Here is a 22645-nt window from a genome sequence, read left to right as displayed (position 1 = left end):
TGTCAATCGATTTGTAATTGAATACAGTGCAGGAACATATGATGTTTAAGGCCTAGACTTTTCCCTTAGTCTTTATCGAAAAATAGCTTTGACTTGGTAAACTAACTTGCCACCGAATTTTGTTTGTAATTGATAAAGATGGAAAGACACTTCTATTCTTAATTCTATAGAATGTAACATGGAGTATCAATAACTGATTTGGTCAATAAGTTAACATTATAGTGAGTCGAATGATCAATTTGTTGCTTGATTTGAAAAGGTTGGAAATAGATGTTTCACTTCGCTTTCAGAAAAAAGAATTTACAAATTTGTCTTCCATGGACTAAAATTTTAGTCTTGGAGAAGATCCTAAGGTTAGAATTTTGCTGATTTATTTAGTTGGCAATACGAGTATCTAAATATGAGCAACTGCTTAAAGAAAATGATAAAAGGCCACATAAAGATTTTAAACAAAACATGGCTTTTGTACAAAATTATGAGTCAAAATAAGAATGGACAAAGATGATATTAGGAAGCACACAATAGGTACCTAATACATTTGCTAGAAGAAATTGCCAAGAGAAAGCTCAACTTCAAGCCTATCAATATATCCAATTGGATTATCATCACTAAAAAACTTAAGTCAATGAATTATGGGTCAACTAGAGTATACTAACTATTCAGAAAACAAAAAACAATCCATGATAGCTTACAAACTTAAAAGATGGAAACGTTTACATATCAGGTTATACTCATTCTAAAAGAAACTTGTATGAAAGAAAAATGATTCGTGAAGACTGGATGAACCTAAGTGTGAATAAGTCTAGAGGAATGTGAAAATACTTGGAGGTACCATGGTGAATTGGACCATAGGGTTGAAATCTCTAAGGTACTTAAATTGCCTGTCAAGATGTAGCTAATATAAGCAAGAAATCTGATTTCACTAGGAAACTAGATATAACTTAAAACTACTAATATTAGTAGAGAGGCTATATTACCCGTGACAACAACTTTATCATGTGCTCAAAAGAAAATATCTCGTGATGATTTGTTTCATTGAATTATTTGACAGCTAGCAATATGGTTTGGATTCCACTTTTAGAAGAAATTGATTGATTATCAATCTCAAGAAATATCTAAGTTGAAGATGCTAATTATGTGTGATATCTTGATTGATTGATAAACATTATAAAGATTGATTATTGTTCATAGTTCGAGCTACCCTATTTTTGGAAACTATAAGATTTGATTATATAGGTGAGCAAATCTCCCCAATCTCGCATTGATTAATTTCATCGGTAAAATTGATCTGCTCAACAATTGTCCAATGGATAGCTTAGAAATTTAGGATATAATAAAAAAATTTATCATATCTTGCATTTAGTGCCTGCTCAAATCAAGATAAAGTCGAATATAATAGGGATATGACCGGAATAAATTATCCTATAATGAAGATTGAACAAAAATAGATACGATTTCTAATATCCATAATTGGAAAGTTATTTGTCTTGAAAATCAAACTTCTTAAATTAATAAAATTAAAATTATATTTCAATATAGATAATATTTGAATTCTAGTATAAGAAATTCAAAATATCAAAAAGTAACAACAATTTAGTTTCTTAATTTGTGCTTATTTTTATTTATATATACGAATTTGATTCTATCTTATAAAATAAATTCAATATATAATTTTTTAGGGATTTTAGTATTTTAGATATATTAGTACAATTTATTATTTCATAAATTTTAATTAGAGAATGATAGATGAAAGAAGAAATTAAAAATAAAATATTAAAAAAGTATAAAATAAAATAAAATAAAATAAAAAGCAAATAAAAATAAAGTAGGCAAAGAATATCGCGAGAGATTTTCAGCATCCCTATTTGTGTACCTTTAGGTTCATATAAGCTGATATACCGTTATATATGATATGATATGAATATATTCAAATTTATTACCGCTATTTACCAAATAATTGATCAAATAGAGCAAAATTCCTCAATTTCATATCCTATTATATCTAGTCCTATCCTGATTAAAATTCCAAATGACCAAATGTAGCCTTAAATATTATCCAATGAGAAGATTGGACACCGAGAAGTACAAAAGGAGATCAACATATGTTGAATAAGCAATGAGATCAAAAGTGATGAACAATCCATTAATGGAGGAAGTTTTACATCCTCATACTATCTTTTGAGTGAACTAAAAGTGTAATCTCCTAAGAAGTATATCAGTGTTATAGTTTGTGGTTAAACGTGAGATATTGAGATCTATCCACTTAAGTATAAGTAACACTAGCTTTGAGATGAAGTGCTTGAGTATAAGCAGCACACACCACTATAACTACTCAAAGATTTCTATTGAAATCTAACTAGTAGGTTGTTTGTCTGAAAGAGTGGATGCAGGTTTACACCGAACTAAACCACTATAAAGCACTAGGTGCATCATTCTCTATAAACCGTAAGATCTGATGAAGGAATGAACAAGATGTCGATGCAAATCACTAGAAGATGCATGGACACCAATCATAGTGGAGGGTAGTGTATGAGTTGTATGGAGTGAGGATGGAAGTTCATAGATAACATTGTTATTGAGACTTTGTGTGAGAGTCACCCCGTACATAGATATGTCACCAAAAAATAGTTGGGAAAAATTCCATGGACGTTTGGTTAATCTTACAAAACTTTAAAACATATATCAAGTTTTCACTGATATCAAGAACACACAAAATATATGACAATTATTATGAAACAGTGGGTGAGGAAAGTTTAATCCACCTGTATATGTTATTTGCAAACTCGAATCATCACCAATAACAATTGTGTCCATGCCTTCATAATCAAAATGCAAAGAGAGATTTTCAGACTTGAAGTGACATGATGAGATGCTCCAAAGTTCCATGAGCTATCCTTGCTTGGCTTGGTGAGACAACACTATTCTGTTTGCAATAGGAGGAAAGGAGTAATTGTTTGGCCTAATAGCATTGCTTGGCTGAGAGGCATCTCATTCACATAATTGGCATTGGACTGGTTCTTTTTTAATGGGCTAATTATGACCATAATTGTTGCTTCTTCGCCTGAGATTTTGAGTTGACTGGAAGGAGTTTGAGTCTCAATTTGAAATAGGATACTAGTTAGTATTTGTGTGAGAAACTCTCTTGGCAAGATTTAATGTGACACAAGTTGATTGACCCTAACTCTCTTTCCTTTTTAAAAATTGCTCAAAATCAACAAGCATATTATGGAGTTCCTCAGAGGAAATGGGTAATTCACATGCAATGATGATGATAGAAATTTCCTTGAATTTGAAGTTGGGCCCATTTAGAACATGTATGATCAAATCATTATCACTAATGGGAAACTTGATGATGGCAAGTTTGTTAACAATTTCTTTGATGACTCATAAATACCTAGCTACTAATCGAGTTTCATGTTTTGTGAGGATTAGACGCTCCTTCAGATTGATGACACTTGAACGTGTCTTGTTGGCAAAGAGATGTGAAAATTTGTTCCAAACCTTGTGTGTTGACTTGGTAGATGCAATGAAGAGGCATGATCAAGCCCGAAGTGGAAGCCATGATTGCATGAAGGAATAATTTATCTCGGCATACCCGATGAGAATAAGATGGATCGGTAGTTGTTTTGCCATTGGTAATAATGGTGTTGGAATGACACAATATGATTCCATCTACTTACCCCATTGAATCATAACCTAGGAGAAAAGAGTTAATCGGAGCTAACCATGAGTGATAATTCATGGTTGTTAGCTTGAGGGGTAGTTGCACAACTACATTAATCAACACTAGCACCGTAACGTTATTTGAAGAGGGGCCAATGACTATCAGAGGGGTGCCAGTGTTTGAGGATTCGTTTGCCATTGAAAAAAAAAATAATTGAACAATATGCTTGTGAATAGTAAGCTCTGATACCATGAAGAAATGGACAAGATGCCCCTTACTTTTATTTTTTATGTGTATCTAAAGTACAAGGTAGCTATTGATTTCGAAAGAGATATTAGCTAAAATAACTTTCTTGAGCTAGGGCCTTTATACATGAAAAGATAACATCCTTTATATTAAGAAAGATTTAATGAGTTTGTCAACTTTCGAGACTTCGCTGCACTTTCCCAGTAGTGTAAAAATTGCATGACTAGTCTTGATCTGATTGGAAGCAATTTTTAGAATTGCTTTCCTATTGAAAAATATTTTCTCCAATAGTGCACACATGGCTTTTATTAATTTTTAAAATTAAAAGGAATGTAAAGTTGATCTTTTGAAAAAGAAAATAATTATAAAACAAAAAACAAAAATGAAACTTCATATGAGGATGATTGCAAAAATGGTGCGGAAGGCCACAGACCTGGCCACTAGCTGGTTGGTCTAAGGACCACACTACGCAAATTGGAAGATTTCAAGAACCATCCATGCCATCATATCAAAGAAACAATCCATTAAGTGCGACAATTTGCTAATATAAATTAGGAGTTAATACAGGGAAAGTGGAAGGTCCATTTGAGGCATGTTTGTCAAAAATGGGAATTCATGCATCAATTGGTTGGGCAACCATGCATTTAGAAATCACTGACAAGCTTCTCATAGATATACTCTTACATTGGATTTAATTTTCTTGTTGAATGAAGATCAAGTTGGAGTAGTTTATCCTAGACAATGCACTACTTGAGAGATGTGATAAAACGAACAAATTGAAATTATCGAGTATGATAACCCAATGATAAAGGAGTCATATTATTTCCAAAAGATCACAAATTCAAGTTATGTTGAAGCGGATCTCTAGTCAAATTGTGCCATGGACAATTGTTAATAATATGGAGAAAGTTCTTGGCTTTTAACTCGCGGATAGGACCACAGTAATATTCTCATACACCTATACTATGGGCTAGTGGGTTTGCTAATATTTCCAAGTCACCATTTTTCTACCCTCTTTCACAATATTTTGGCCATGTTTGGTTCAACATTCCAAATGGCTTCGAACTCTAAAGTTTCTTGGCCAAATGCAAATAGCACTTGATTTGCTTTTTGCTTAATTTTAGGGAAACACAATTGTATTTCCAAAGGGTTCTAAGGGCTTTTAGCCCAAAGTAAGTCCGAAGGCCTTTTGGGAAGTTGCATTCTTGGAATGTAAGTCTTGGCCCTTTGTTTACTATTCATCTCCTTAGAAGACCACCACACGGAAAAGCCAATCGGAGGCCGATAACCGTCAGCCAAGGGGTCGCGGACCAACAACCGCCACTTGAAGGTTGCCCAAGCCCAAGATTACCACCTAACCTTAGGCAACACCTAGGTCGCCACATGGGTTCGCACAACCCAAGGGTTGCCACTTGAGGTTGCAGCACCTCAAGTAACCTCACTTGAGGTGACCGAGCTCAGGCGAGGCTATCTAGTGACCAAACCTAACCATCGATGGCTGAACTTCCAAAAAAAAATGTAAAAATCTTTTTTAAAATTTAGTAAAAGTCATTTACATTTGTATTTTTTTTATCAAATAGCATTTAGACAAAAGCTGTTTCCCAATTCACTTTAAAATTATAATTCACTAATCACTATTTGTATTTTAGAAAATCTTTGTAACCCAAAAATATTTGCATTTTCCTGAAGACATTTCCCCAAAACCGAACCAAATGAGACCCGTGACTTTTTTATCCTTGTGAGCTACTTCTTTTTTTTTTGTATTTTTTCTTTTTTTGCATTCCATGGTTACTTCTCTTTGATCAAACGCGATGTCCCTCCTATTATGTTTTTCTTCCCTAGAGAGTCCCAGTCCTCAATTTATACGCACAACACTAAAAAAATTCCTCTCTTCTTCAATCCTCTGACCCTCTCAGCATCATTGACTCTCTCTCTCTCTCTCTCTCTTCGATCTTGTCTTAGATTTTGCCTTACGGGTTATAAGAAAAGCATCCAGAAAGCTTCTCATGCGGTTAAATTTGAAAACATTGTTTAGCTTGAGTCTCTGTTATGTTCCCTCTTCTCTTTGGTCATTTTACCTTTTTCAAGGCATTGCAAATAGTCTTAAAATTTTTCCACTGACTTCTTGTGAGCTCTGTGTCTCTGGGTTCACTATGACAGTGAAAGATGGAGTAGAAAAAAGGCGACCGTTTTTCCGCTTTCTTATCATAAAATTTCAAGAGAATTACAAGAGGTGCTAAGTAAGATTAAAGTTGAGATCTCGCAATTTCTCTGAAAAAAAATTTAATGCCATTCCAATCAGTGCAAGCCAAATCAAAACATATCGCCAACGTGACACCTACTACCTGACTTTTACAAATACCAAAAAGGCCGAAAGATATGTTATCAGAAAAATAAAATTTCAAAAAAATTAAAAAATTAAAAAATTAAAAAATTTATTTTAAAAAAAAAAAAAAAAAAGATCAACATAGGTTGATGCTGGAAGTAGGGTGGGGAACTAAAATGATATCAACATTAAACACTCATAATACGGTCCAACTAAAGAAAGAAAGGCCTATCGTTACCCCCAACACTCATAATACGGTCAAATTGAAAGAAAGAAAAGCCTTCGTTATTAATTTTTTATTTTTTTGTTTGGAGAAACCTCATTGTTTGCCAAAAGTGGTTTGTTATTAATTGTTGTTGTTTGCCAAAAGTCGAATAATAAAAACTGACTGCTTCGTATTCATAGAGATATTCATATTTTCGTTAAAAACGCAATTTTTTTTTCGTATATCAAGCATCATTCTTGTACAATACTCACATGTACACATTCACAGAACATTCTGCATTCTTCGATTGGTCCTCAGTTAAAATGCTCACCTGTGATTTAACAAACCATGCATTATATGCATTCGATACGCCCGACTAAAAGATGAAAGTAAAAAGTCAGATGGCTTATCGAGGTGGTTGTCAATCAGATTTGGTTAGTGCTGACACAAACAACCATTAGAAACCTCGAAAAGACATCTTAGGATCGACCATTTTCGAACTGCCGCGGCCTGCACCCCTCCCAGATCTTCCCATTCCTCGGCCCCTTCCTCTCGCACCTCGTCTAGAAAATGACTTGCCGTGCTTCACCACCACAAGAGAATGAAGCAACTCATCACACAGGATGCAACCTTTATGCAGCGTGGCCCCATCCTCTAAAGGCGTTGCCTTCTTATTGAAGTCCACTTCTATGATCATCGAGTCACAATCGGGACACCGGTCGGGAGTAGTCGACACCCTGTGAGCACCCTGTGGGAGAAGAACGAGGCAGTTGCACATGTTGCAGAAGAGCCTCCAATTTGGAGCGCTGATTGGGTCTAGTACGAGGGTACCATTGCATTCTGGGCATGCACATACTCCTTGGGTTATCAGAGAATGCCGGCATGTTGGGTGGGGGCAGAGAAAGCATGGCATGCCGGCTCCTTTCCCAGGATTGTTAGAGTTACCCATCCTGCCAGCACCGAAAAGCGTATCGATACCTTCAAAGGGTGGACTGTTGTAACAATATGGGCAGAGAGGGAAAGATTTGCCTTCAGGACCAGGCATGGAGAAGATCAAGAGTTCAAAGCTGTCCAAAGGACATGTGAGTTCCTTGTACAGCTGCAACAAATAGATTGATGAGAAAATTGATCAGTGTTCATCAGTGAGACGACTATAAAAGTCTAATTGGAGAAAATGAAGTTCTTCAATTTCCTTCTATCATCTTGTGGCTTAGTTGCAAAAGCAACTAAGAAATATTCGCCATAGATACTGGAATTTAACTACCATCAGTACAGTTGGCAAGTTGAGGTACTCAACTTCATTTCAAAGGCAGAAAATGTAAGGAATAGGGGTAATCCAGAGGCATGAACATGCTAAACAAAAATCAGCAGAATTGAGCACATCAGAATAGTTCACACCCTGACACATAAAATGAGAATAAGGAGTTTCATACTCTATGAATTTTCACTTTCTCTAAGCTTTTGTCAGCACAAATTTAAACATTCAAGTCTGCTTTGCATTAAAGCAGGTCAAACAGTGAGCTACATCCCAATAGCCACTTAAACTACCCAAGCTCAACAAAGCAAACTAACATGAGATGATGAAGGTTCACCTTGATTGTTCCATTTTGAGGAAGATGATAAACCTCCTCGCATGTATTACAATACAGACGCGGTGGCCTAGTAGAAATGTACTTCATGTATCGGAGGCACTTGCCACATCTACTGAGAGGGCGGCCTGAATCAGCAAGTTGAGAAAATTGAGCTTCAAACAACACGTCCATGTTTCCAATCTGAAATAACCACAAGGAAAGAAAGTTAAAATAGTAAGGTCTTAATCATGTGCCTGTGTCGTATCCATAATAAAAGTTGAAACTACCAGTTAAAACAGGCCATATATTTCACTTAGCAGAAACACTATCAGTACACTTCCATTGTATACATGAGGAAGAACAAACTTTAGATTAAGAACAACTAAATATCTTCCATTTTCTGGATGTGCAGTAAGCTTATGAACATTTCAATAGATATAAATGCAGATTAATAAAAGAATTGCCCTCAAAATATTGTGTTGCTCTGATGTGATGTAAATGTATCCATGAATCTGTACTCAACATTACCAAGCTTATTGCTTGTCATTTTTTTTCAAGTCAATTGAAGTGCTCCCAGGGGGTGCAATTGATATATTCGTGTAATACTTCAAATTATCAATATAATATCTCATTGCTCCTTTGTTAGATATCACTCACTCACTCACTCACGCACTCACTCACTAAAGCAATACATATCAACATGACTTAACTTTCAACCTTAGACCACATGAATGTCGGATAAAATCATTTTGAGCCCCTTCTCTGGAAATTTACTGAACAAAAGATGCAGTGATCAAAGCCGAATGCTAACCTGTTTAGTAAAGTACAAGAATTTTTGCTTGAACTGCTGAAGCACATGAGACACAACATGAGAATGATCCACTTGACCCTTCGCAACAAGAGTAATCTGTTGTTCAATGAAGCTGCGGATGTCAGGTAGACAGAGATCAGCATCAATCGATTGGTAGCCTCTTATTAAGCTTATACCTAAGGCAGTTGGAGCCAACTTCCTTCCAGCCTGCACCTGCAAGTAGATTGGATGTGAACAAAGAAACTTTCTTTGTCTCTGATACTTAAACATTCTGAACCACTGAACAGATGGAATGGTACATCACCCACCTGTACATAGTTGCGTTCGCAAATATTGTTGATATGCACAGGGATAGATGCATCAGTTCCAATTCCATTCTTCTCCATCAAAGAAATCAGCTCACTTTCACTAAGAAAATCAGGGGCAGTTGTGTTCCCCTGTAACAAGATAGGAACTCAGAGGTCATCAATAACAAACAAACCACACTTTACAAAAATTAATAGACTCAACAGATTGAGCTGAGACCACTGCCTAACATATTTCTACTGCAACAGTGCAGTCCCCACTGAATATAACCGGATATATGATTAACTATTTGCCTCCTTGCTACTCCAACATCAAAACTCCAAAAAGATAAACCATAAAACAAGAACAGAGCAGAAAAACAACAGTAAAGTCAATGTGCATTTTCTTCTCACTAAAATATTCAGACGTTATCTTAGGAGCAAATAGATTATATTAGTTGGAGATGTCGACAGAATAACTTCATCATTTTCTTTCAAAAAAATTTTCCATTCATTTGGGAGCCATAAAAAGAACAAAGAAAACAGGGAGGACAAAATGGGAAAACAATGAAATAAAGTCCAGAAAAACAACTCTGCATACTTCCACACAATATGAATCGAAATTCCAAGTGGTGCCTTGTTCACTCGAACATTCCTATTCAAATAATTAACAATGGACAAAATAAAGTTAACTCATCCAATAGACATAATCAAGATCCCACTTCTATTTTCCAATTACTTGTTGGAACAACTTTACATTTGCTGCCATCACAATTCTTGATCTCGCAGCAAAACCTATCATCGAGTAAGGTTGACATATGACAAGAATATAATATATTCTCCTAATTGATTCGTTAATAGTACTAAACCACGTATTCTCCAGCTCAAATCTAGTAATCCAAAAACTCGTCGAACTAGGAGCACCACATAGATGTTGCTTTGGTTGCATACTACTGATCGTCTTATGAAAAAATTCAAGCATTAACACCCTGTTACTAAAGGAGGAGAAAATGCCACCAACCTAATGTCTGCTTATGTCACAAAGCCAAACCATTCAAGTCCACTTCATATATGCCACATTTTTCCAGTGATATTATCCATATGAAAAATCTTTTTCTTTTTTTTTAGTTGAGGATGTAATAGAAAGCACTAGCAAGATCTCTTGAATTGGCGGAGCAACATCTTGGACAAGAAAGGTTTCCAAGCAAGTAAACCTAGCTTGAAAATCAAATTGCACTAATATAATGGATCTTTCTCCCCAACAACTGTTAAACAACCCATAATATATGGAGACCAATGTAGTCGTCCATCCATTATAGTTAAAACCCATAAAAGAAGGTGCTAGCATCATTACATCACTCACAAGTATACTAGTTTTTTTCTTTTTCTTTTTCATTTCTTTTCCCTTTGGCCTGTACTCACAAGAATTCTATGACCAAAGCACTTTTATGGGCAGAAAAAAATCTTGATCAACACGCCACAGGCAGACACAATGACACTCTGCATATGAGTTGGAAACATGCTTTGCACACATAGAACAATACCTCATGCAGCTCCACTTTTGAAGTTTTTAACTTCTCGCCTTTTGTGAATTGAGGCAGACTTTTCTCATTTATGGCCAACCATGGCATGATAGAAGTAAACCCTTTGTTTGTGATATGATGTCCAACGCAATGGAATAATTCTCCTCCAATTGTGAATTTGACTTTCTTCCTGGAAACAAAAAGGATCAGAAAACATATTCTGGGCCATTACCTAATAATTCAATGTATGTACTACATCTCTCTTCGTAAAAAAAAAAAAAAAAATAAAATAAAAAAAATAGAGGCAATTATTGAGAGCCTAGCCAACATGCCAATTTTTCTTCAAAGCGATTCAATAAAGGCTAACAGAAAGTAGACAAAAACAGTAACTCTCCTTTTGCCTCCACTCCCAACGCTATGTACTCTGATTCTAAATCCGTTTTGATAACCAAAGAAGAAAGACCCCACCAATACATATTAACAGATGACAAAAGAGTACTTAAAAATGGGGAATGAATGTTTTACCTAATGTACTTGAGGTCAGGAGAGATGCTTCCCAGAAAGTGTTGGCAAACATACTGGTACAGTCTCCAAGCATCATTCCCAAGCACAACCTCAGTTGCTGAGTTTACTGGAGTTATAGGAGGATGATCACCAGCATCTGTTCCAGACTTTGGCTTATGATAACCGTCAACTAGAAGCTTCTCCACATAACTACCCCAAGTAGGATTATTTGCTTGTGCAGCAAGAGTACTTCTAAAGTCAAACGAAGCAGGGTAGGCTGTACTCTCTGTGCGTGGATAGCTAGATTATCCATTTGCTATTAGAAGGAAGACTAACTTCTGATGTTAAAAGAATAATAAGGGATATTGTTTCCAAACATTTCAAACAAATAAAAGAAAACATGGATGTCCCATAAAGTGCTGCACATCATACTGCACATTGACTATTGAGTGGGAATCTCAACGCAATGCATGTTTATGGGCTAAGAGTCAAAGTTTTCCAACCCGACTAGCATTCACAATTTAATAGATGAATCAATAGGCAGCCAAAATTACTCAAGCAGGTATATTTTTAACACCAAACCTACTCAACTGAAAGTATCACACAAGGAGAAAGATTTTTAGAAATAAAGAGTTCAATGCCCCCTCACAAGAAATTTTCAACAATCAATGATTAATGCTCAGAATTAAATCCAAAAAAATGAAGAAGAAATTACACAGGCATGACAAGCCTACAATTGAGCCAAAATTACAGAAATACTGGATAATTATTGGGAAAAAAGAAGAAGAAAAGTTCCAAGAACCACCTGATGAAACCTTGAGTGTATAGTCTCTCAGCTAATTGCATTGCTGTTTGAGGTCCAAAGCCCAGTGCACTCGAAGCAACCTTTTAAATGACTTAGAAAAGATTGTCATGTCTCAAGAATATGACAAATATCTTTCGGAACTCATTATGTAGACAAGCATAAATGGACAAGTGCAGACAATGATGACAATAGCACTGAACTCAAAACATATACATATGTACGACACATACACATATACACGCACACACATATATGGTCAACATTTCAAAGTATCCTATGTAAGGAAGGCAAAATCTCGCTGCTCCTTCTCAGCTTAGAAGGATACATTTATTTGCAATAATGGAGGACATAGTTATAAGTAAAACTTGCACTTGTGACTCCCAAACTCTGACTAATTTTGTCGTTTTTCTTCATAATTTTACAGACTGAATTTTTACTCCTAAGTTCATTTTTTCAATGATTTTAAATGTTGGACCACTCTGCGTCAAGGAAAATTAAGCCTTAACATTTGAAAGTGACCAAAGTAAATAGAAAGAAAATTATATATTCAACACATGTAGTCCAAAGGAGAATAAACAATAAGCTTAAAATTCAGGTCAGTTCAAGCATAGATACCCAAACTCAAATGGGGGCTAGAAACTAAAGTTGCACAGAAGAAAATGTTCCAAAAGCAAAAAAATCACTTTTGGACATTTGGATATGAAACTGAAAAATGACCGGACGTTTTATCTCCGTGACACTTAAACATGCCAACAAGAATAAGACAAGAATGTCCATCCTTGCATTCCTTATTTATCTTTTTGTTCCATAAACCTCCCAAATTATCCTTGGGCACAGAAAAGAGGGTAGAAATTTATCAACATCACAAGGTACGTGCTCCTCTATATTACTTGAGTCCCCCCCCCCAAAAAAAAAAAAAAAAGATTTAGCATATGTAGATGTTCATACTTCTGTAATGAAGAAGTAATACACATTCAAATGACATTACATATGATAAAATGCAGAAGCCCAAACCTTTCTCCATACATGCTAAATTCTATGACAAGCCTAACTGAAATTAAGAAAAATCTTCGCTTCACATCCAAAATTATTATTAACACTTATTCTCTAATATATACTTCAGATATATCATATATCACATTCTTTGAGATGCGATCAAATTATCAGTATGTCCTTGGCATTATCAAAACAGCTTTCTGACCCATCCCAGCAGCAAATGAAATTCATTGCAATCACAAGAAACAATACATATCTGACACATGATGTTGTTACATTGAACACCAAGAGGCCGGAGAGCAGAGTATAGAACATGGTCAACCAATCTCTAATATTGATTAGCATATACCTTCAGAAGATTCACAGTGTTGAGACCTGAAGGACGACTTTTACTCTCCTGTTTTTCAGATATGTCAGTTACTTCTAATATTCCATCACCTACAACCAGTTTATGGAGCATCGTAGCAACCTGTGTTATGTGGAAAGAGGAATTGGTGAAGCATGAAATCTTCAAAAAACTGAGACAGAATTCTTCCAAACTTTGTTCATGGACTGCCTTACATCTAAGTCAAATAGCTTCTGACGTTCCCATTCCAGCTGAATTTCATAGCCATCATGTATTAAGTAGGGGTGCAAGGTCCAAAACTTTTCAGGCTTAAAAGTCGTAAGTTGCAAATACCGTTGGACACAAAACCCAAGCGTAGGAGTTTGACATGGCCCATAGCTGAACAACCAAAAAAGCACAAGTTAAAGAATCCAACTTGGCCATAGCTGAAATAAGCAAGAATATTAAATAATATATTCCTTAAAAACTTAGGAACCAGTTGGTAATTTGCAATATTACTACACAATGATAAGCAGTCTGCAACAGTGGAATTGCCAAAAAAAAAAAAAGAAGATAAGTCAATCACTCGTACTTCTAGGCAAACAATCTTCATTGGGTCCACAAATTCACAAAGTGAAAAAACTTGACCCAATGGAAGGAGCCAAGCACCTTCTGTGGTATAAGAGCTGCTCAGACTTAATAGCCATAATTACATCACAAATTAACAGTATGCAAGCACATAGATGGTCTTCAGATGACACTTCAAATTGATTTATATCACAACATGAGGATGTTAATACAAGAGACCAAATTTAACAACAAAAGTACAAATTATCGACGTCACAAACTATTAGGTACCATTTGTAGATCATAGATGGATACACTTCATGTTTATGCATATTGTGAAAATGAACCAACAACAAAAGAGATAAATAAGTATCAGTTTATAGCCCAACAGCCACACAGATTTTAAGTAGGTTTTGCTCAATAATCATGTCTGTTCACTTTGCATTTGTAAAGTAATATATATAAGAAAGATTAACAAGCAGGTGGACAGTCACAGGGAGAGAGAAATAGAGAGAAGTGGGGGGGGGGGGAAGGAGGGAGAGACAGAGAGCCTACGAAATAACTCTGGCATCAAGATTCCCATATCTTCCCTGGAAATAAGCAGTTTGGAAGCGTGTAAATGCGACACCCACTTTGAGATCTATCTGTTGACGAGCATCCACAGCCAATGCCTCGTCCTTGTTAGGCTCAACAAGGTTGTCCATACACTTCAAAATATCCTTCTCAGAGATAGAAGAAAACCGAGCACGATAAACTTTGCTACGGTCCTTGTTTCGACCAAAGCCAGTGCACTCAATAACTGGAACAGGAAAGATAGATGAAATAAACCAAAGCTCATGAGTTCTTGCTGGAGAACAAAATCACATTTTAAGACAGAGATGCCCTAGATCAGGAAAATGCACTCAAATCCTTTTCTAACAACTATAACTCGAGCAGTTTAGAGTATCCAATCACTTTGTCCCTGTTCCTCTACATTTGTCTTCTACATATATCATTGGCTACATCTCCCGATCAGGATCCTTACATTACCACAATTAATAACAGTCAAAAGAATTGCACAATTACTACAAGAGATCAACACTATGTTTCACAATTTGGTGAAGAGGACAATTAAGAAAAAACAAGCAAAAGAAATGCAGCTGTTTTGTCATGTTGGAATTTATGTGGAAGAGAAAAAATAAGAAGGGCACACTAAACTGTAGTTTGGCTTTTCCAGAAATTCAGGAAAATAATGCTCGGCATATTATGGGAAAATAGCATGAGAACCTAATTCCGAACCATCCCTCCTCAAATCCCTCCCCCAAACCCCACCCCCCCCAAAAAAAAAAAAAAAAAGTGGGGGATAGAGAGGGAGATGTTTTCCCTCTGGACTGTGCTTGGAAACAGAGGTATTTTTATGACCAACACAGCTCAGCTCAGTGGCATTCAAGTCTACCTTCTTGATTTTAGAAGCAGGGCAAAAAAGGTTTCTAAGAGCACTAGCAGACAAGGCCAGGTGGACCAATCCATCCAGAAAACTGACTGTCCAACACTTCGAAGCAGAACTCAGCAAAATGCTGAACCTTTTACCTTAGAAAAGGGATGTAGTTACTTGAAGCCCTTGGATTAATGCATGTCACAAGAATCCTCTTCACTTTCATGGCCTTGAAGATAAGTTATCAATGCAAGGCTAATATCACTGTTTAGCAATCATACGAGAGGACAATGGATCATGCAGCTTAAAACATATAAAATTACCTTCAAAGCATATGTTTTCTCCTTCGCGGTCGCAATCTAACCACAACACTAAGTAACCACAACCAAGAGCTTCTTGACTTAGATGCCTCCGAATATGAGCCTAAAGACAGGAAAAGAAATAACATCAGCCTTGTAGAAAAAGGAAACTGAGAGCTGCTTTACAAGAAACACAGAAATGTTTCTCCAAAGAGGCAACTAGGTGCAAGATTAAGATTAGGTGCATATAAAACACTTTTCCTTCAACAAGCTCTAATTCCTTTCTTGAAATAAAAGAAGCAAGATTAAGTAATTTAAAATCAGAAGCATCAAAGTTCAGGTGATTTCTCATCATTTATAAAACACTTTTCCTTCCATGATTAGCCATAACAGTTAATTGAAATAAACAAGATTAAGTAATCAGTAGGTGCTTATATAAAACACTTTTCCTTCACAAGCTCTCTAGTTCCTTTCTTGTTAAACCAATTAACCAATGAAGAAGCTTGAAGATACTGAGATAGCTATCTCTAAGAGAAAGATAGCTGCATTTACTTCATATTTAAAATCAGAAGCATTTCGCAACTACTAACACTGCCTCAAAGTTCAATCGTTATATTGTAGGTGATTTCTAAAACGGAAATCATCATTTATGACCTTCTAATGATATTACTTTTCCTGGAAGGTGCCATGATTAGAGGCAGTCCATAACAGTTAAGTGAAACAAACAAGATTAAGTTTCCAGTAGGTACTTCGAAAAAAAAAACACTTTTCCTTCACAAGCTGTCTAGTTCCTATCTTTCTAAACAAATTAACCAATAAAGAAGCATGAAGATACTGAGATAGCTATCTCTAAGTGAAGGATAGCTGCATTTACTTCATATTTAAAATCAGAAGCATTTTGCAACTATTAACACTGCCTCAAAGTTCAATTGTTATATTGTAGGTGATTTCTAAAACGGAAATCATCATTTATGACCTTCTAATGATATTACTTTGCCTGGAAGGTGCCATGATTAGAGGCAATCCATAACAGTTAAGCAAAACAAACAAGATTAAGTTTCCAGTAGGTACTTAAAAAAAAAAAACACACTTTTCCTTCACAAGCTCTCTAGTTCCTATCTTTCTAAGCAATTAACCAATAAAAAAGCTTGAAGATACTGAGATAGCTATCCCTAAGTGAAGGATAGCTGCATTTAATTGTAGGTGATTTCTGAAACGGACATCATCATTTATGACCTTCTAATGATATTACCTTGTCTGGATGGAAAGAAGGGGACCAGATAACACAATCTTTACATGCATCCCAAACTAGATACCATAATCTTTACATGCATCCCAAACTTTACTTTACTGTAAATAGAGCTACAAGAATTATGCAGAAACAACAATCACCAAATGAGAATTCCTTTTCCTTAGTTCATAGACCTACTGCACGACTTCATCGTGTCCAACAACCTCCACACCAGCAACGAAATAAATCACGAAGGTAGCTTACCCCTATAAAACTAGCCAGATATACTAGTGCACCGCACGTGCTTACAAATGTCCCAAAGTGATAAATCGCTAAAAGGAGAAGGTGTCTACAATGTGAAAGTGTCAAACATCTGGGAGATCTGGAAAATCAATATTCTATGGTAATCTCAAGCACAAAATTCTCTTCAACCAGGAAACAATTTCCCAAACATAGTTAGATCCACATATATGCACACTAACATGCAGTGATGTCGAAAAAGGGGAAAAAACAAAGAAAAGAGAAACCAATCGAAAACTGAAGAAGGGACAAAAGGCAGTAATACCTTTGGGTTTGACTCTGTCTTAACTGTTGGAGCCTCAAATAGATCCAGAGGATCAGTGGCTTTCCAGTCTTGATAAGTCGCGGGGAAATCCAAACTAGATTCCACACCCAAAAAAAGAAATCAAAAAGAAAGTCCTCTGTGAGCTTCAATGCAAACCAAACACAATGCAGAAGAATTAAAATTTAAAAATGAATTTCACTGTCAGTGCTAGTGATGGTATCACTACACAAGATCTGGTGTTAGGTAGGACACTAGCAGCTTTACAAATTCAAACAATTGTCTTTAGACAAAATACCACATCGAATGTGTCGAAAATATAAGAATGCTTCAAAAATATCTTGCATGTGTAGGAAGGGCAGTGTAAGTGTGATCGATAGAACCAATTTACTCTGAATCGACCTCATTCATCAGTACCTAGAGTTCAAAGTTAGGGATTTGCAGACCGCGATTGATCCATTGTCAAGGCCAACACTCGTGGAAATGATATCAATGCATTTGCACTGTGTTCAAAATTCTAGAGTGGAAATAAAAGGTACCCGAAAACATGGCCAATAACAGAAGTCACTCTTATACTGCACATTGAACCCGAGGAACACCCCATCGAACTCATGAACCTCGGTGCTCCCTCCGCGTAGACATCTGTAACACGTGCATAAAAAAGATCATATATAAAAATCATTCCACAGCGCAACCTAGAAGCACTCTCAAACTCACCAAGAAACGAAAAATCGAGAATTGACAAAAAGAAGGCCCAAAACTCAGCGCGAACTCATCATAGGCAACGAAACTAGTCCGCGGGGAGCGGTAACGAATCAAAACTATGGCTCCATGTAAATCACAACAGCGAATTAAACTCCCCATTACGGCAACAACATTCAAAAGGCAACGAACCCACATCGCCAAACGACGGGTTAAACAGCGAGAACGTACTTGACCGCGCGAGAGGGCGGAAGCTACGGAGTGAGCAATGCTCGGCTTCTCCGCCACCTGCAGTTGTCGGAAAAGCGGATGAGGACGCGAACGACATCATCGGAGACATAAAGGGTACCACGTTAATGGTTTTCTGGGTCTTGGAAACTCACCATGAGGACTCTGGGAGGAGCCATGGAGATCCGTCACCGGCTCCTGAGAAGACTCTCCGGTCCTGAGCGACAGTAACAGAGGTTGGAGTGTACACCGCTTTCCTGCACATCCCCGAAGTAAAGAGGAAGGTTTCTTCTTTATGTGAAATTTCTCTGTCTTTTCCAATTTAGCCCCAACTCAAAAGGAAATTGTAGATGCAGTCACCTACTTGCGTTGTTTTTCTCAATACGGTCCTTGAGGTTGTAACTCTTGCAAAATCTAGTTTGGATTTGGAAGTGTTTCTTTAAACAAGTCACTATCTATTTTCAATTTCGGCAAATGAAAACTAATATGTGTGTCGACGCAAATTGAAATTTGGATGTATGAAAAATTGATGTGGCATAATCAATTTACACTTGAATGAGAGAGGCAATCTCATAATTCTTGATATACGAAGATACGGGGCTAATTCTTCAAATAAAAACACATACTTTCGTCCAATTTTAATTTTACTCCAAACTAGTTTTATCTAGAAAAAACTCATCAACTTTCATTTTAATCTTAAATTTGCTCATACATTCAAAAATGGGCACTAATTTTATCAAAATCATCAATATCAAGGGGTTGATATTGTTTCTTATGAGAGTGAGGGTATTGATGAAAATGCGAATTCAAATAATAGATGTTGATAAATTTAATATAACTAGTGGTAATTTTTTAACGCATAGTCAAATTTAAAATTAGAATAAAAGTTATAATTTAATTTAGAGTTTGGAAATTTACTAAAAGTTAAGGAGGCTTTATATGGAATTATGTCTTAAAATACGTCCGTAATTCTTGATATTTTGGTATAGTTCTAGATGACCCTTCATTCTATAACCTTAAGGTTAGTTATAACTAATCAAACACAATAAATACAAAGATCATGTCAAAATAAGTGATCAATTACATTTACCTGATAAAAAATTATCCATAGTGTTGAATCAAATGAATTACATTCTTCTGTAATTCCATGAAAAAATAAACATAGTGGCTTGATAAATGAAATTATTACTCAACGAAAATTAAAATGGGAAAAAGAAAATTTAGCCGCCCTGAAAAGAAAACTGTAATTGACAATCATAGTCTACATCAAGACTAGAGTAGAGACTGTCTGCATTTCTGCTTCGCCTTCCATCTCCGATTCTCCATCAGCTGCTTCACCTTCGCTTCCCTTTAACCACCGACTCACCGCCACCGCCACCGCCACCGCCACCGGCGGGGACGGCGCCGCCTTGGCTCCTCTCATCAGACCCTTCGACCGAGCCCGGGCGGCGGCGGCGGCGGCGGCGGCGGCGGGGGCGCGAATCCCCTCCGGTGACCGGACTTGGATTCGGGTCCGAGCAGTCGCGGCTCAGGCTGAAGCAAGACGACATTGGAGAGGGCAGAGGAAACTTTCATGGGTCTTGGTCCCAAACAGCCTCAGTTTTGCTTGAAGTGGCCATGGGACATCCACCGGAACGACACTGACCCCAAAGGCTGTAGCTTTGAAACTCCGTGGTTGTTCAAATCTTTGCAGAACGTGGGCTCTCTGGCTTCCAATCTCGTCGTCTCCGCCTTAAAACCTCCTCTTTCTCATGACCCATCTTCTCAATCCTCGCCCTTAGTCGCTGGAAACGGTAAAGGCAAGGTCTTGAAGTCGCAAAAGAAGGGCTTGAGCGCTGCAGAGCAAGGGGAGGCGGAGCAGAGGGCGTTTGCCTCTGCTTTGGCCAGTCGGAAGGAGGCCACTGTGATCGAGTTCTACTCGCCCAAGTGCAGGCTGTGTAGTTCTCTGCTCAAGTTTGTTCTGGAGGTGGAGGGGCGGAATTCGGATTGGCTCAACATTGTTATGGCCGATGCAGAGAACGAGATGTGGCTTCCTGAGGTGCTTTCATCTATCTTTCTCTTTCGAGTCTTTTAAGTTGTCATCTGGTATTACTGAGATTTGGGAAGTTGAGGATTGTTTGTACAGTTGGTTCTCTTTGAGGGATGGTTCTTTTGTATGTTGTGATGGAAGGTCTTTCAGCAACAGATGGAGTACGCTGTTCAAATATTTGTAGACATTTATGTGTTTGTATGCGCGTACTGTGTGCTGTATGTGTGTGTGCACGACCATTTGACATGGCTTGGGACTGGAATAATCTCTGGTTAGGATTGTGGTTGTGAGTTTGTGCTACTTTTAGTTTTGGAGATGTGCAGGGAAACTGGGGATGGAGCTGTTGCCTGTTGTGACACTAATTCAGGCCACTCGAACAATCGTGCATTTCTCCACATTGCTTTAACCAAGTTCTATACTGCTTAGCATCTATAGTCAATTGCATCAGATCATTCAGACGTTTGGCTATGCCCTTGCCAATGCCTTCCATATGGTAGTGTGCATCTGTTGAAATCCTCAGTATTGGTTGGGTACCTCAAAGATGCAATTTAGGGGGCCTAAAAGATTTCATAGAATGGATATGTCTTTCTCAAACTTGTCATCCCCATCCCCAGTATCTCCAAGATGATTTTTCCTCTTGCAAGAGAACATCTTTCTTGTCAAAATCCTCACTTTGTCTGCAAACCTTATCCCAAGAATTTCACTAACTGTTACAAGTTCCGGAGAGGATTGCCAGTATTGTGGAAATCATTCTACTTTTTAGTTGTCCTTGAAAATTTTGATTTTGCATGTCTTATTGTCAATTTTATTTTCTGTCTTTGTCATCGTTCCGTTTCTTGATCTTGTTTTTAACAAGTGCCTCCTCTCCGACCCTCTGCTTTATCTTTTTGTTTGGCCAAATCTGAAACATGGACCTGGTAAAAAAAATTTTTTTTTTTTAAGGGGGGGATAAAGGACCTGTAAATTCAAAAGGAGCATTTTGCCCGATTATTTAAGCAATTACTACTATAGTGGAATAAGTTTTGTTTCATATACTGGATAGGCCTCCTTTTACTTCTTGTGCAAAGATGTAGTTTTTGTTTGTTTGCTTCCTTGCTGGTACACATAGTTGTGATTGCTACAGAACTAGAATAGAGTTTGCTATGAGAAGCACTTCCGTTAGGCCTATTCTGGATCCAAAATTATTACTGCTTTTTCTTATTCTATGTGATAAAGTCCCTGTTTCATGTTTCCTGGTGCTACTGTGTACATTGGATGTTGCCATTTTCTTATAAGCATTTATTATCTGGGTCTTATGTCTGTACAATATGCTCAAATTAGGTGTCATAGTTGTCAAGTCATTTGAGTTAAATATTTTACTATTTTTGTAGCCTCTCTACGAAGAATTACAAGCTATGCAATTGGTTGTCTCTGTTTCTGCAGCTTCTCCACTATGACATTAGATATGTTCCTTGCTTTGTGCTTTTGGACAAAAATGGGAGCGCACTGGCAAAAACAGGTGTTCCAAGCAGTAGGCTTCATGTAATAGCTGGCCTGTCTCATCTTCTCAAAATGAAGCGTCCGCAAAACAAATGATTGCTACATCGAGCGCTGCTGGTGATTGAGCTGACACCAGATGACAATTCTAGCCAAAATCAAATTTTTTGGGCACAACAAATTCTTGTAAGCTATGGTGGAATCTGAAGTTGCCTCAGCTGATTGTGTGGAATCGCTGAGTGCCTTTGTATACTTTTACCAGGAGTAGCCTGTCAACGCTACTAGTCAAGTGATCTGTACCTTTCCTTTTCTGTAGAGTTCTGACAGGCTGAATATGTGAGAGGTTACTAATTGATGGTGTTTCTTCCCAATAAAAATGGTTGAAAACATGAAACCAGTTCCATGTCAACCGATTCCCATGTCCTTATTAATCATGGCGCAGTTTGTCACCCGTTGATATTTGCTTTCTTTTACTTCATTTGAATATAGGATAAATCTGTCGAGGTCAGGCTCATATGATAAGATCAGTAGATGTTTGAAGCATTATTGATCATCGAAGAACTTTAGCTGACCGAAGGACTTGAGCTCATCCAACATAAAGCCGCTCGCATAGAGCACATCTGGTCTCTGAGAAACTGGAAAAAGGAGCTTCAACTGGCGCCACCTGGAAGATTTTCCTCTGCAGGTCCCTTACTAAATCCATAACATCGCCGCCCAGCACAGCCAGGCCACCGGAGAGTATCAGGAAAAGACCGATGATTTTTGTGAAAAAGGCCATTTGTGATGGATAAACCTTGAGCTGAACTTTGCGATCAGTCTAAATCATTGCAGGAAATGCTTGGTAGTAGCTCTTCAATAGCATTTTTGGATCTCACCA

At 37.2% G+C, this 22645-nt stretch overlaps 2 protein-coding genes across 2 annotated transcripts; one reads left to right on the top strand and one right to left on the bottom strand.

The window, feature by feature from the left end:
• Positions 1-6638: 6638 nt before the first annotated feature.
• Positions 6639-18541, bottom strand: LOC104428692 (DNA topoisomerase 3-beta). The gene is made up of 15 exons (XM_010041654.3): positions 18419-18541; positions 18267-18323; positions 17873-17975; positions 17337-17430; positions 15565-15664; positions 14383-14626; positions 13497-13659; positions 13285-13404; positions 11940-12019; positions 11156-11434; positions 10652-10820; positions 9132-9260; positions 8824-9036; positions 8034-8213; positions 6639-7540 (listed from the first exon to the last, which is right to left on the bottom strand). The coding sequence occupies exons 3-15, from the start codon at positions 17944-17946 to the stop codon at positions 6899-6901; spliced, it is 2487 nt and encodes an 828-aa protein (XP_010039956.3). The 5' UTR covers positions 17947-17975; positions 18267-18323; positions 18419-18541; the 3' UTR covers positions 6639-6898.
• Positions 18542-19525: 984 nt separating this feature from the next.
• Positions 19526-22217, top strand: LOC104428691. Its single transcript, XM_010041652.3, has 2 exons — positions 19526-20301; positions 21715-22217. The coding sequence occupies exons 1-2, from the start codon at positions 19837-19839 to the stop codon at positions 21865-21867; spliced, it is 618 nt and encodes a 205-aa protein (XP_010039954.2). The 5' UTR covers positions 19526-19836; the 3' UTR covers positions 21868-22217.
• The last annotated feature ends 428 nt before the right edge of the window (positions 22218-22645 follow it).

The sequence above is a fragment of the Eucalyptus grandis genome, chromosome 8 (genome assembly GCF_016545825.1).
Source record: "Eucalyptus grandis isolate ANBG69807.140 chromosome 8, ASM1654582v1, whole genome shotgun sequence".
Classification (NCBI taxonomy): domain Eukaryota; kingdom Viridiplantae; phylum Streptophyta; class Magnoliopsida; order Myrtales; family Myrtaceae; genus Eucalyptus; species Eucalyptus grandis.
The sequence above is the reverse complement of the archived record's forward strand: the minus strand, read 5'-3'. Positions and strand labels throughout refer to the sequence as shown.